At 40.5% G+C, this 13967-nt stretch overlaps 1 protein-coding gene across 1 annotated transcript; it reads left to right on the plus strand.

Moving 5' to 3' along the window:
- The first annotated feature begins 1224 nt into the window (after positions 1-1224).
- LOC135465522 (lachesin-like) lies at positions 1225-13810 on the plus strand. Its single transcript, XM_064742763.1, has 7 exons — positions 1225-1273; positions 5266-5372; positions 9800-10046; positions 10556-10716; positions 11039-11240; positions 12060-12293; positions 13156-13810. Exons 1-7 carry the CDS (start codon positions 1225-1227, stop codon positions 13305-13307), a joined length of 1152 nt encoding a protein of 383 aa, XP_064598833.1. The 3' UTR covers positions 13308-13810.
- The last annotated feature ends 157 nt before the right edge of the window (positions 13811-13967 follow it).

Genomic DNA, 13967 nt, shown 5'->3' on the forward strand with positions numbered 1-13967 from the left:
ATATATACATTACGATTGGATGAATTAATATATTTTACAATTATTTATTGGTTTAATTTGTCAACAACTCATTTTTATGTACATTCTGAGAAAGCTGCAGATATAACTAACAAGGAGGCGAAGATGCACGGGTGAAGTTTTATAACCGTATTGTTCCTGTGAAGTGGGATCTTCATCTCTCAAAATATCGTACATATACATTCGTGTATTCATGGATGCGGTATTAAAACGTCACAGTGAGCAACATCATTTATACATGTTTTTGTAAAATTCTACCTTGAAATTTATCTCCCATTATCTGTTAATTTATTATGTTTATAACTTCAATAACCCTGTTATTTTTACTTCATTTGCCAAAATTTATATATTTTTAAATTATTTGTTTTGATATATATTTAATTGTATGATGTTAAATTATTAGTAAATGTCAACCGACCAGGTGGATCACTCTGACGCATCTGTTATATGGAGTGTAAAAAGCCCACGCCTGAAGATGTACAAAGAATAACATGTAGAGATATAAAAATATCAAACCTATAATTTTACAAATTTCACACACGTTACTCTACAGTTCCAATATTGTTCTATTTAACCTAAAAAAATTATGTACTTATTAGTGTACGTTTGTCGTAAAGATGACTAAAAGTCTCACACATACAGCCGTGGAGATTGGCAGATAATAACATGCATGGCTGTGTTTCTATCTATCCTGTAGTAAATCCTTATGGCTGGTCTGCACTGTTCACAGCTTCCTGGAATTTGTGGATTACCTAAACTCTCATTGTCTTTCAGCCACTGGTAACTATACCAGTGTCTTGCGTGTATACCTGTAGACCTACGTCACAGGTGAGAAGATCGTTAGTAGCATGCCATGGGCCCTTGGTTTATCCTGATGTACCTCGGTTTCTCTGTACCAATGACACAGTGCGCCATCGGGCGTGTAAGAGGAACATTCTTGAACATGACGTTAAATAATCAATCAATGAGTCAATCAATCTGGCATAACGGCCTGTAAGTGTGTAGTTGTTTTGTCAGCCCGATATCAGGGACACAGCTCGGCTTATCTCACCTACCCTGTCACTCGCTGGTTCTAGTCACCACTTGAGGCCCACAATAAACCAATAAATCTATTACTCACTTGCAATAAAAAGCCGACAGTACAGGATAATAGCCTGCTGCTTTTGTCTAGTTTACACTCTCATTCATGCACACGGACTGGCGATGATGTCCGGGCTGCTTCCAGTCTTCATACTTGCCATACAATTTGTCAAAGGTAAGGCAAACAGTTGCCAAAGGGTAAGGCAAACCGTTACCAAAGGTACATTTTAGGCAAGTTGTTGCCAAGAAAGTACTTCATGGAGGAAAATATCCTCTCTACAATCGGTGACGGATTCCCTTCCTATTGTTATTGTATGCCACAAGAGCCGTAGTCCAGATGCCTTCTGTATAAATGTGCTTTTCAGAGTTAATGATGAAATATTCCTCTTGGTGATCAACATCCTTCAAAGAAATAGTGATCAAATATCCTTCATATGAATTATAATCAAACAACCTGCTTTGAGCTAAGAATCCAAGTGCATCAAACCCTTCTAATTACAGACAAGGGCTACCATACAGTCAATCATAGGCAATATGTACCTCATATAGTTAGTCACCGTACACCTTACTCTTCCTCTCTGGTCGTACTTGGGAAAATCTGACCATGCCTGCGGATGGTCGTGGGTTCCTACTTGGGCTCTACACCGTTTCCTCGCACCATGGCTGCCGTTGTATAAGTGAAATATTCTTGAGTACGGCGTAAAATACCAATCAAATAAACAAATGATTTTCCCTGACCTTTTTACCATATTCGGAATCTATTAATACAATTAAAAACCTACAGCATAGAGAGGAAAACTTTGCCAGCTTGATTGCTGCTAAATGGTCAGAAAAAACCGGTGAAATATCGCCTCTTCTCAATCGACCTCAGTTTAGGTTTTCTTCTGTCCATATAAATGGTTAAACAGTGTCAAATTACACGCCGCCTAGCATCATGGCTTACGGCCGCTAGCACCATGGCTTAAGCACTGGTAAATTAGACAACCCCTACCACTATGGCTTAGACAGTGGAAAACTACACAACCCCTAGCACCATAGCTTAGACAGTGGCAAATTACACAACCCCTAGCACCATGGCTTAAACGGTGGCAAATTACACGCCCCTAGCACCACGGCTTAAACACTGGTAAATTACACAACCCCTAACACAATGGCTTAAGCACTGGTAAATTACACAACCCCTAGCACCATGGCTTAGACAGTGGTAAATTACACAACCCCTAGCACCATGGCTTAAACAGTGGTAAATTACACGCCCCTAGCACCATGGCTTAAGTAGTGGTAAATTACACAACCCCTAGCACCATGGCTTAAGCAGTGGTAAATTACACAACCCCTAGCACCATGGCTTAAACAGTGGCAAATTACACAACCCCTAGCACCATGGCTTAAACAGTGGCAAATTACACGCCCCTAGCACCATGGCTTTAGCGGAATAAGGTAAAAATGCAAATGTCGATGTGATGGTTAAGTACCCTGACCACAGTCTGACAGTACTTCACTGAGACAGGCATGTGATTAAATCAACTTCGGAGTGCACTTTCACCAAAAAATCGTCTCCCGAGTTAGTACTGTTGAGTACAACATAAAACAACAAACAAAAATACACCCTCAGGGTTGGTGGCTAAATATCTTTTCTTCGGGTAGTGACAAAGCACACTCTTCCCCACAGGTAGTGACAAAGAACACCCCTCCCCATGGGTAGTGACAAAGCACACCCCTCCCCACAGGTAGTGACAAAGCACACCCCTCCAGATATCCCTTTCACATTTAGTGACGAAACGCTCTTACTATTTACAGTTTGTTAATAAAATCATTCATCGCCATGAAAACATTGCTGCTAAAACATTGCCGACGTGACGTTACGCCATAATCATTAATTCCTTTCCACAATTAGTAAGCAAATATTATTTTTGCAATTTGTAATCAAATACACTTTTCACAGTGGCTAATTAGAAAACGGGTAGCGACCAAAATATTATTTCTTTAGTTTATGACAATTTATCTATGTCCTAGTTAGTTACCAGATTCCATTTCAGGCGTTCATGCCTGTATGCTATTTCAGCAGATCATGCCTGTATGCCATTTCAGCAGATCATGCTTGTATGCTATTTCAGTAGTTCATACCTGTATGGCATTTCAGGCGTTCATGCCTGTATGCTATTTCAGCAGATCATGCTTATATGCTGTTTCAGCAGTTCATGCCTGTATGCCATTTTAGCAGTTCATGCCTGTATGCCATTTCAGCAGATCATGCCTGTATGTCATTTCAGGCGTTCATGCCTGTATGCCATTTCAGCAGATCATGCCTGTATGCCATTTCAGTAGTTCATACCTGTATGCCATTTCAGACGTTCATGCCTGTATGCCATTTCAGACGTTCATGCCTGTATGCCATTTCAGACGTTCATGCCTGTATGCCATTTCCGCAGATCATGCTTGTATGCCATTTCAGCAGATCATGCATGTATGCTGTTTCAGCAGTTCATGCCTGTATGCCATTTCAGCAGATCATGCTTGTATGCTGTTTCAGCAGTTCATGCCTGTATGCCATTTCAGACGTTCATGCCTGTATACCTTTTCAGCAGATCAGGCTTGTATGCCATTTCAGCTGTTCATGCCTGTATGCCATTTTAGCAGTTCATGCCTGTATGCCATTTCAGCAGATCATGCCTGTATGCCATTTCAGCAGATCATGCTTGTATGCCATTTCAGCAGATTAAGCTTATATGCTGTTTCAGCAGTTCATGCCTGTATGCCATTTCAGAAGATCATGCATGTATGCTGTTTCAGTTGTTCATGCCTGTATGTCATTTCAGGCGTTCATGCCTGTATGCCATTTCAGCAGATCATGCCTGTATGCTATTTCAGCAGATCATGCCTGTATGCCATTTCAGAAGATCATGCCTGCATGTCATTTCAACAGTTAGACTCCAGATGCCTTTTCTACAGATAAAAAGTAAATTCCACTGCTTTCTGTAGATAGTGGTCAAATATTCTATCTCCAGATACTGGTCAAACATTCTATCTGCAGATACTGGTCAAATATTCTATCTGTAGATACTGGTCAAACATTCTATCTGTAGATACTGGTCAAACATTCTATCTGCAGATACTGATCAAATATTCTATCTCCAGATACTGGTCAAATATTCTATCTCCAGATACTGGTCAAACATTCTATCTGTAGATACTGGTCAAATATTCTATCTGTAGATACTGGTCAAATATTCTATCTCCAGATACTGGTCAAACATTCTATCTGTAGATACTGGTCAAATATTCTATCTGTAGATACTGGTCAAATATTCTATCTCCAGATACTGGTCAAATATTCTATCTCCAGATACTGGTCAAATATTCTATCTCCAGATACTGGTCAAATATTCTATCTCCAGATACTGGTCAAATATTCTATCTCTAGATACTGGTCAAACATTCTATCTGCAGATACTGGTCAAATATTCTATCTGCAGATACTGGTCAAATATTCTATCTGCAGATACTGGTCAAATATCCTATCTGCAGATACTGGTCAAATATTCTATCTGCAGATACTGGTCAAATATTCTATCTGTAGATACTGGTCAAATATTCTATCTCCAGATACTGGTCAAATATTCTATCTCCAGATACTGGTCAAACATTCTATCTGTAGATACTGGTCAAATATTCTATCTCCAGATACTGGTCAAACATTCTATCTGCAGATACTGGTCAAATATTCTATCTGCAGATACTGGTCAAATATTCTATCTGCAGATACTGGTCAAATATTCTATCTGCAGATACTGGTCAAATATTCTATCTGTAGATACTGGTCAAATATGCTATCTCCAGATACTGGTCAAATGTTCTATCTGCAGATACTGGTCAAATATTCTATCTGCAGATACTGGTCAAATATTCTTTCTGCATGTACTGGTCAAATATCCTATCTGCAGGTTCTGGTCAAATATCTCTTCTGCAGAGATTGGTCAAATATCTTATCTGTAGATACTGATAAAAATATCCTATCCTCAGATACTGGTCAAATATCTTTTCTGCACATATTGTACAAATGCATTTGATACAGTAAATAACCTTGAAACTTACACACAGCTATTGAGTGTATACCCTTCCTTCAGCTAGTAACCAAATGCCTACGTTCTTGTCTTGTTTTCACAGTTGTTTGCCAGGAACCACAGATAGTGGAGGAAATCCTACCGGAAGTGAAGAGAAAAGGTCACAGTGGCTACCTCAATTGTACTGTCACTCGACAAGGAGACAACAAGGTACCACAATGTGCCGTCTACCAAAAACCAATATTAATCCCAAGCATCTTACTTTTTCTTTATTAATTAAAAGTTAAAATTAAAAAAAATAAAAAGTTTTTTAGTTGTTGATGAAATCTACAAAATATACGATAGTGCTTAACCTTACACATTATTTAGATATACGAATTTAGCACGAGTGCATTTTGTTGACTGGTCATTCAGCATATTGAGCTTGGTCGTATGATACATTAACAGCATTCGGATTTCCTATAAGTGTAATGACTAGTCATTCAGCATATTGAGCTTGGTCGTATAGTACATTAATAGCATTCGGATTTCCTATAAGTGTAATGACTGGTCATTCAGCATATTGAGCTTGGTCGTATGGTACATTAACAGCATTCGGATTTCCTATAAGTGTAATGACTGGTCATTCAGCATATTGAGCTTGGTCGTATGGTACATTAACAGCATTCGGATTTCCTATAAGTGTAATGACTGGTCATTCAGCATATTGAGCTTGGTCGTATGGTACATTAACAGCATTCGGATTTCCTATAAGTGTAATGACTGGTCATTCAGTATATCGATCTTGGTCGTATGGTACATTAACAGCATTCGGATTTCCTATAAGTGTAATGACTGGTCATTCAGCATATTGAGCTTGGTCGTATGGTACATTAACAGCATTCGGATTTCCTATAAGTGTAATGACTGGTCATTCAGCATATTGAGCTTGGTCGTATGGTACATTAACAGCATTCGGATTTCCTATAAGTGTAATGACTGGTCATTCAGCATATTGAGCTTGGTCGTATGGTACATTAACAGCATTCGGATTTCCTATAAGTGTAATGACTGGTCATTCAGCATATTGAGCTTGGTCGTATGGTACATTAACAGCATTCGGATTTCCTATAAGTGTAATGACTGGTCATTCAGCATATCGATCTTGGTCGTATGGTACATTAATAGCATTCGGATTTCCTATAAGTGTAATGACTGGTCATTCAGCATATCGATCTTGGCCGTGTGGCACATTAACAGCATTCGGATTTCCTATAAGTGTAATGACTGGTCATTCAGCATATCGATCTTGGTCGTATGGTACATTAACAGCATTCGAATTTCCTATAAGTGTAATGACTGGTCTTTCAGCATATTGAGCTTGGTCGTATGGTACATCAACAGCGTTCGGATTTCCTATAAGTGTAATGACTGGTCTTTCAGCATATTGATCTTGGTCGTATGGTACATTAACAGCATTCGGATTTCCTATAAGTGTAATGACTGGTCTTTCAGCATATTGATCTTGGTCGTATGGTAAGTTAACAGCATTCGGATTTCCTATAAGTGTAATGACTGGTCTTTCAGCATATTGAGCTTGGTACATTAACAGCGTTCGGATTTCCTATAAGTGTAATGACTGGTTTTTCAGCATGTTGATCTTGGTCGTATGGTACATTAACAGCATTCGGATTTCCAATAAGTGTAATGACTGGTCATTCAGTATATTGATCTTGGTCGTATGGTAAGTTAACAGCATTCGGATTTCCTATAAGTGTAATGACTGATCTTTCAGTTTTTGCTTGACAGATCATTTATTCGTCATATTTACAGTACATGTGCATATAACAAGTGATTATTTTCAACTCGCATGGTGGAAAAAAAGCCCAGGGGGACTTCTTGTTGCATACAATTTACATCTAGGATAGTCGGCCATGTCTAATGGTGATCGAGTTAAGTCAAAATATGGCACAATACACAACATAGATATGGGCAGGACAAACTATGGAACATATGGAAAGAAACAAGTGTCTATGTATGCCTAGAGATGTAACCCGTGCACGGCTCAGAGAAAAGTATGTATTGTACAGTACAATGGAATATGACGATTTTATGTTCGATTTCGTATTATTATGGATACCATGATGTAATCGTCCTGTAAAATAGTGACGAAAGCATGTTGAAAAAATTTGTGGGATATCAGAGCACAGGAAAACTGATTAAATTAGAAGAATTAAGGCAGAAGTTTTAAGTTGTCTGTTGAATCAGCATGAGAATATAATGCATCTTAAAACACAATTTAGAGCAGTGGCAAAAGTTGTACATGGGTTGGAAACTTGTTGCCCTATAAAGTAATGTGAAGCGTCCGTTCTAGTTTATCACTGAAGGCAATATCTATGAATTTAAATTCAATTACTACGGTGGCTTATTAGTGTCATGCAATTTCATTTGATTTTTTGGCAGTTTTCTATATATCCTTGCCAGTCAGACGGCTTATCAAGCTGTTTGTCAGTAAAATTAGTTGGTCCGTTTACACCAAAAATTACTTGTCGCAATAGTAGTCAATTTATCACATGGAAAATCATTTTTTACGAGGAAATTATATTTTTACATAGAAAACCATTTTTTACACAGGAAATCATTTTTGTACCAGGAAGTTATATTTCTTACAGAGGAAATTATGTTTTCACATGAAAAATATTTCCACCGGGGCGTAAATATTTCAACTACGATGTAAATGATTTCAATGTAAATGATAAATAGTTTGACTATGAAAAAATATTTTTCTCTGTAGAAAAAGAAATTTCCTCGTACAAAATGATTCCCTATGTAAAAACATGGCTCAGTTTGTATGGCGCCCGCTTTAGGGGCACCAGATCCAGGATCAATCCAGGATCGCACCTAAGACCTTAAAAGAGGAAGTTGTAGCTTCCTCGCTTGGCGTTCAGCATAAAGGGGATAGTTCAAGGACTGGTTGACCAGTATCAGTATAATGGCTTTGGTGGGGTGGTTTACTTGCCTTCGGTAAGGCGTCTCAGTGAAGCATCACTAGATAAAAGAGCGATGGAAATCCGTCCTGCAACGACGTTAAAAACTAAACACTCACTCACTCACTATTTTCTGTGATAAACCGATTAACTATCTTTACTGAATAAACATCTTGAAGAGCCTTATTACTAGCTAGTGTGTATAAAAAACAGTTCAAAAATTAAAATGAAATTGGATGGCACTAATAAACCACTGTGAATTAGAGAGATTGTTACAGTGATATGGATAAAATTAAGATTGGCGTCATTGTTTAATTATCATGTTGTGGCTGGGGGAGTTAGCCAACGCAGCACAATCACGGAGGAGCCTCCGAGGCCGAGGGGTTAGCCAGCGCGGCGCAATGATCCAGGAGCCTCCGTGGCCTAGGGTTAGCCAGCGCGGCGCAATGACCCAGGAACCTCCGTGGCCAAGGGCTTACCCACCGCGGCGCAATGACCCAGGAACCTCCGAGGCCGAGGGGTTAGCCAGCGCGGCGCAATGACCCAGTAACCTCCGTGGCCGAGGGGTTAGCCACCGCGGCGCAATGACCAACGAGCCTCCCACAAATGCGGTCGTTATGAGTTCAGCCCCTCTCCGGACGTACGTGATAAGGCCTGTCATCAACCTACGGATGATCGTGGCTTTCCTCGGGGCACTCTCCAGTTTCCGCCGTCGTATAAGTGAAAGATTCTTGAGTACGGCGAAAAACACCGAACAAAAATAAATAAATAAATAAATATTTGCGGACAGGCAAGTGAGAATTGATACAGGTTACTGCAAAACAATACCTAACAAATCATCGACATCAGTAGCTGAAAGGGTTTTTGCCATCAGGAAATAAAATAAAGTTTGTAAAGCAGTAAGCAATATCATTTATATAAGGAAGATATGTTGGGTCAAGCATGGAACCACACCGGATATTGGACGATTCAGAAAGTACATTTTTGAAGGTATGATCTGAGTTTCTATTCGATAGCTTTTAAATCGCTCAAGCGGTAAATCATTGAAAACAAGAACGCTAAAAAATGATTTAAATAATCGAGGAATGCAGCAATGCTGAATAACTTATTTTTTTGAGCTGATAAAAGTTTGTCGTGCACAGATGACGAGAGCGATCGAGTATTTTTCCCTGAAACCAAATGGTGTGTCATATGGTAAATTATATTTCTCACATTTGTTCGTGTCACCTTGTTTATATACAGGTGTAAAGTTAGCTAGTTTTAAATCCCCTGGAAATGAATGACAGACTGATACAGTGAGAGGAGACATATAAGGAGACTATCCTGGAGGTAAAATTGTCCGTTTCAGGATCTATTAGATAATATTAAAAAAAAGCTTGATCAACCTGTTGGTAAGGCATCAAAGAATTTCCACGAAGTGTTTCTGACTATTCACTTAGTTTGTTCAACGTGGGTGTATGGTTACACATTACCCAATGTGCCGATTTCCAGGGAGTGCGCAGATTTCTAGTTAGTGGATTAGTGGAGTTTTATGGAACAACCTGCAGATGTCCTGAAATTGTATTCATGGGTCATTCAGTTCTGGTTTGCTGAAGGGTATTCAAATCACCAGATGAGAGAGGTATAACGTGATTCTTAATGGTACTCATTGGACAATGTTGTTTTTTACAGGTGTACTGGATGCAAGGTGATTATCATATCTCTAGTGATGTTCAGATTTTGGCATACAATGGAATAGAGAACGGCAAGTACAAGTACGAGGTGGTTCGGCAGTACCGCGATAATGACAAGACCACTTACATGTTAGTCATCAACCGATTGCGGGAAGATGATGATGGCCGGTACCTCTGTAAGATTTATCTGCAGGGATACCCTGTGGACAAATGGCCGATGAAGTTTGGGTCGCTGACAGTCCAAGGTAGGAATACATGTATCGATTAATACATGGCGAAGGCTTTTCCCACCACTGATTGCCATAAAGGTTATCAAGGGTGCATTCTGAGTATTTAACTTTGTTTTCCTACATGATGCGCTTTCTGTGTCCACATAGTCCCTCTCCAGACTGACACTAACTAGTGCTCTGCGATCTATAGGTCTATATCCATACACCTAACTCAAGTCCATCAAGAATGAATCATTGACTTCAATGTCCGCACAATTTCTCACTCAACTCTTGATGTTTGGCGTGTAGTCTAATACCCACATAAATCAAAAATCAATCCTGATCTGCATGTCGTATGTGACCCACATAATTCCACTCACAATTCTCACATTTACTTCGAGATTGCAGAGCCACATATGAACAGACGAGCATTCTTCTATGATCTGTCCCCGTGCGATTAGTGCCTGGATTGCCTTCGCGTATAACAACCTACCATACTTACATTCCATACCTTATTTATCCTTTGTAATTTTATATCGGCACAGTTCCGCCCTCAATCCTTGTCTCTGCAACTTCTAACACGGAACAGAGACGGCAAGGTGAGAGCATTGTCCTTCGGTGCAATGCAACGGGCTCGCCAACTCCCAACATCACGTGGATCCGGGCGGACGGCAAGCCACTTTACGATGGTCGGCTGACGCATAGGGTGAGCTTATATTGGGACGATTGGCAAAACCATGTAAAATGACTTTTGGTTAGGATTCTTAATCATCTTTTTACAGTGTGAATCTGTTGTAAAACATGCAAACGAATGAAATAACCAGCAAAGAGATGTCAATATAATTCGCTGGGTGTCGCTGCTTCCCAATGACATTCCATGATGCAGTAGACACAATATATAAATGCACTGGGCTACAAGAACACGCAAAATAATCAAAATATATACAATAGTTACTGTACCAGCTAGACCGTCGCAAGCCACAAATAAAAAATCCCGAACCAAACAACTGTGTCAATTTTACCCGAAGGGTCATTATTTTGAGATCCCGTCAATTCGGAAAGACGACCGGGGCACGTATCGGTGCGTAGCAGACAACACGGTGGCTCCCCCGGCACACCATGACGCCAAGCTAGTGGTCTACTACAAGCCTGAAGCGTCTTCCATCCAAGACACCGTGGGCCAGGCCCAGAACCGTCGCTTTACAGCCCTAGTAGAGTGCCTCATAGCAGGTAAGACCGCGCAAATGGCAATAGATTATAAACTCTTCAAGTTTATTTCTACTGCACGATGTGTTATCAGGTTTTCAGACAAAGGGCATGCCTTAAATAATTTTAAAATAATTTAACCATGATTATTTGCAGGAGTGGATGGAAACAGACCTAAGCGGCCAGAGCTATTCTTTTCTGAACTTGATAAATCAACTTTTAATTGGGAAGTTTTACGAGGCCACAAGATGCGGCATGGTAGGGAACCTGTAAACACGATGTTGCGTCACTCGTACCCCACGTACATATGGCTAAAAGGCAAACTGTGTTTGGGTAACATCAGTGGAAAGCAACTGCCTATCGGGTTACAGGAATATGTCGCGATTGATAGGTTAAAACTGATAACATTGCGGCGCTTTCGCTTTTTTCAGTACGCGTGATTTTGTATACTTTGAACTGCAATGTATCTGTTATGCTAAACCAAAAAAGGTGTGTTTTTGTAACTTTCATAACTATACATTTAGCCTAGTGCTGTCTTTCCGTTTAAGCCTCATTTTAAAGGCACATGTATGACTGTAAAGCCAGTTTAACTAGCGGGGAGTGATTACGAGCATTAAGCATGATCAGTAATAGGTATCTTCGAGCATTGACTCACTTTGAACTTGGCACTTGTTTAACACTTTTAATCACTTGTACAGGCAGCATGCCATTATTTCAAAGTGAAGTTAAGCTATATTCTGGACTAAAGTTCCATATGGTATATTTTAGGCCTGACTAAATTTGACAATCGTGGCCAAATTCATCGGTACTCAGTAGTCAGCCTCATGTCTTGTCTGCTGACAGGGATGCCTGAGCCAAACCTGCGCTGGTACCGCGAGGCTGACACAGGTGAGGTGCTCATCGTGGACAATGAAAAGTATCAGATTAGTCAGCTCCTCAACCACGGCACTTCTCTGGACGTCGATCAGATCTGGTACACCCTCAAGATTCTCAACGTGCAGGCAAACGATTACACTAACTATTTCTGTGAAGGCTCCAATAACATGGGCACGACCAGGGCCACTATCAGGCTGTATGGTGAGTGGAAAACACTAGCATAACATGGACACGGCCAGGGCCACTGTCAGGCTGTATGGTGAGTGGAAAACACAAGCATAGCATGGACACGGCCAGGGCCACTGTCAGGCTGTATGGTGAGTGAAGAACACACACAATAGCATAGGCACGACCAGGGCCACTATCAGGCTGTATGGTGAGTGGAAAACACACACAATAACATGGGCACGACCAGGGCCACTGTGAGGCTGTATGGTGAGTGAAGAACACACACAAAAACATGGGCACGACCAGGGCCACTGTGAGGCTGTATGGTGAGTGAAGAACACACACAATAACATGGGCACGACCAGGGCCACTGTGAGGCTGTATGGTGAGTGAAGAACACACACAATAACATGGGCACGACCAGGGCCGCTATCAGGCTGTAAGGTGAGTGAAGAACACGCACAATAACACGCGCACGACCAGGGCCACTGTCAGGATGTATGGTGAATGGAGAACACACACAATGACACGGGCACGACTAGGGCCACTGTCAGGCTGTATGATGAGTGGAGAACACACACAATAACATGGGCACGACCACGGCCACTGTCAGGCTGTATGGTGAGTGGAAAATACACACAATAACAGGGACACGACCAGGGCCACTATCAGGCTGTATGTAGACACAATGCAATGAGAAAAACATGATTCCCACACCGGTGGGTTGACTGATTAATCGATTAACGCCTAACGGCGTGCTCAAGAATGTTTGCGGTTGGTGTTTTAAGAATGGAACCCGGTGTGCTGGTGGAGTAGCACTCGTTAAATGTTGTCAACATATCACCAGATCCCGTGTCTTCATCAAGATAAATGTCTTAACGGTTTCTAATTTCAGAAACAAATGAGTGCCAAGGCCCGGATTGTCCCTCTATTGGCACCAGCAGCACGGCGTCTTCTGTCATTTCGCGAGCTCTGGGTTCCGTTCTAGGAGTGACGGTCCTGGTTTGTGCGTATATCATGAGCGGTGTGGACAGAACGACGAAGTAGGAGCGGTTGTGCATTCCACCATGAGGAATCATAATATGCAATAAGCGTTGGCTACCAATGCGATTAATCGGTCCAAGCAAACAATATATTTGACTTTCTAGCTGATTGTTCGTGGCTGGAAACAGTTTTATCAGAATTATTCTAACCCTGCTAAGAAAGAGTATTCGTTGAAAGAAACAGCACGGAGATTAGAAGAGGACGTTCCTTCTGGCCCAAACAGTTTCATGTTTACAGAATATCGATGTGCGTAAATTATGTTCATCATACATTTGTAAGCTATTATAACATTTAATGCCCAAAATCCAGTCGTCTGATTTGTCTGAACCGTTTTGTACATACTGTACAGTTAGATTTTCACGTCTAAAACGACTGGTTATATATTCTAAGTTAAATTAAAAGAACTTGACACTTGTTTAAATAAATCTTACGATGAAAGTTCGTGTCCGGTTGTTATGAAACATTTGGATGGATGTTCCATAATCACTTTTCTTCGGTAGTTTTGCTGGCGGATAATAGCAGAATGATAATCAGATATTTCGGTAATCATGCAATACTCTCATCGTGGGTCAATTTTGTTGTGTATAAGCACGTCCGCATTTACATAAATTTATTTACCTGTATTTACTATTATTACAGGGGATATTAAGAAAAATTTACCTA

This window comes from Liolophura sinensis, chromosome 1 (genome assembly GCF_032854445.1).
Source record: "Liolophura sinensis isolate JHLJ2023 chromosome 1, CUHK_Ljap_v2, whole genome shotgun sequence".
Lineage (NCBI taxonomy): Eukaryota > Metazoa > Mollusca > Polyplacophora > Chitonida > Chitonidae > Liolophura > Liolophura sinensis.

Bases quoted from the DNA above. Each gene is read 5' to 3' on its own strand.
- LOC135465522 (XM_064742763.1), top strand. From the start codon at position 1,225: ATGTCCGGGCTGCTTCCAGTCTTCATACTTGCCATACAATTTGTCAAA. The intron at 10,047-10,555 runs GTAGGAATACAT...ATATCGGCACAG, and splicing joins TGGGTCGCTGACAGTCCAAG to TTCCGCCCTCAATCCTTGTC. The intron at 12,294-13,155 runs GTGAGTGGAAAA...TTCTAATTTCAG, and splicing joins GGCCACTATCAGGCTGTATG to AAACAAATGAGTGCCAAGGC.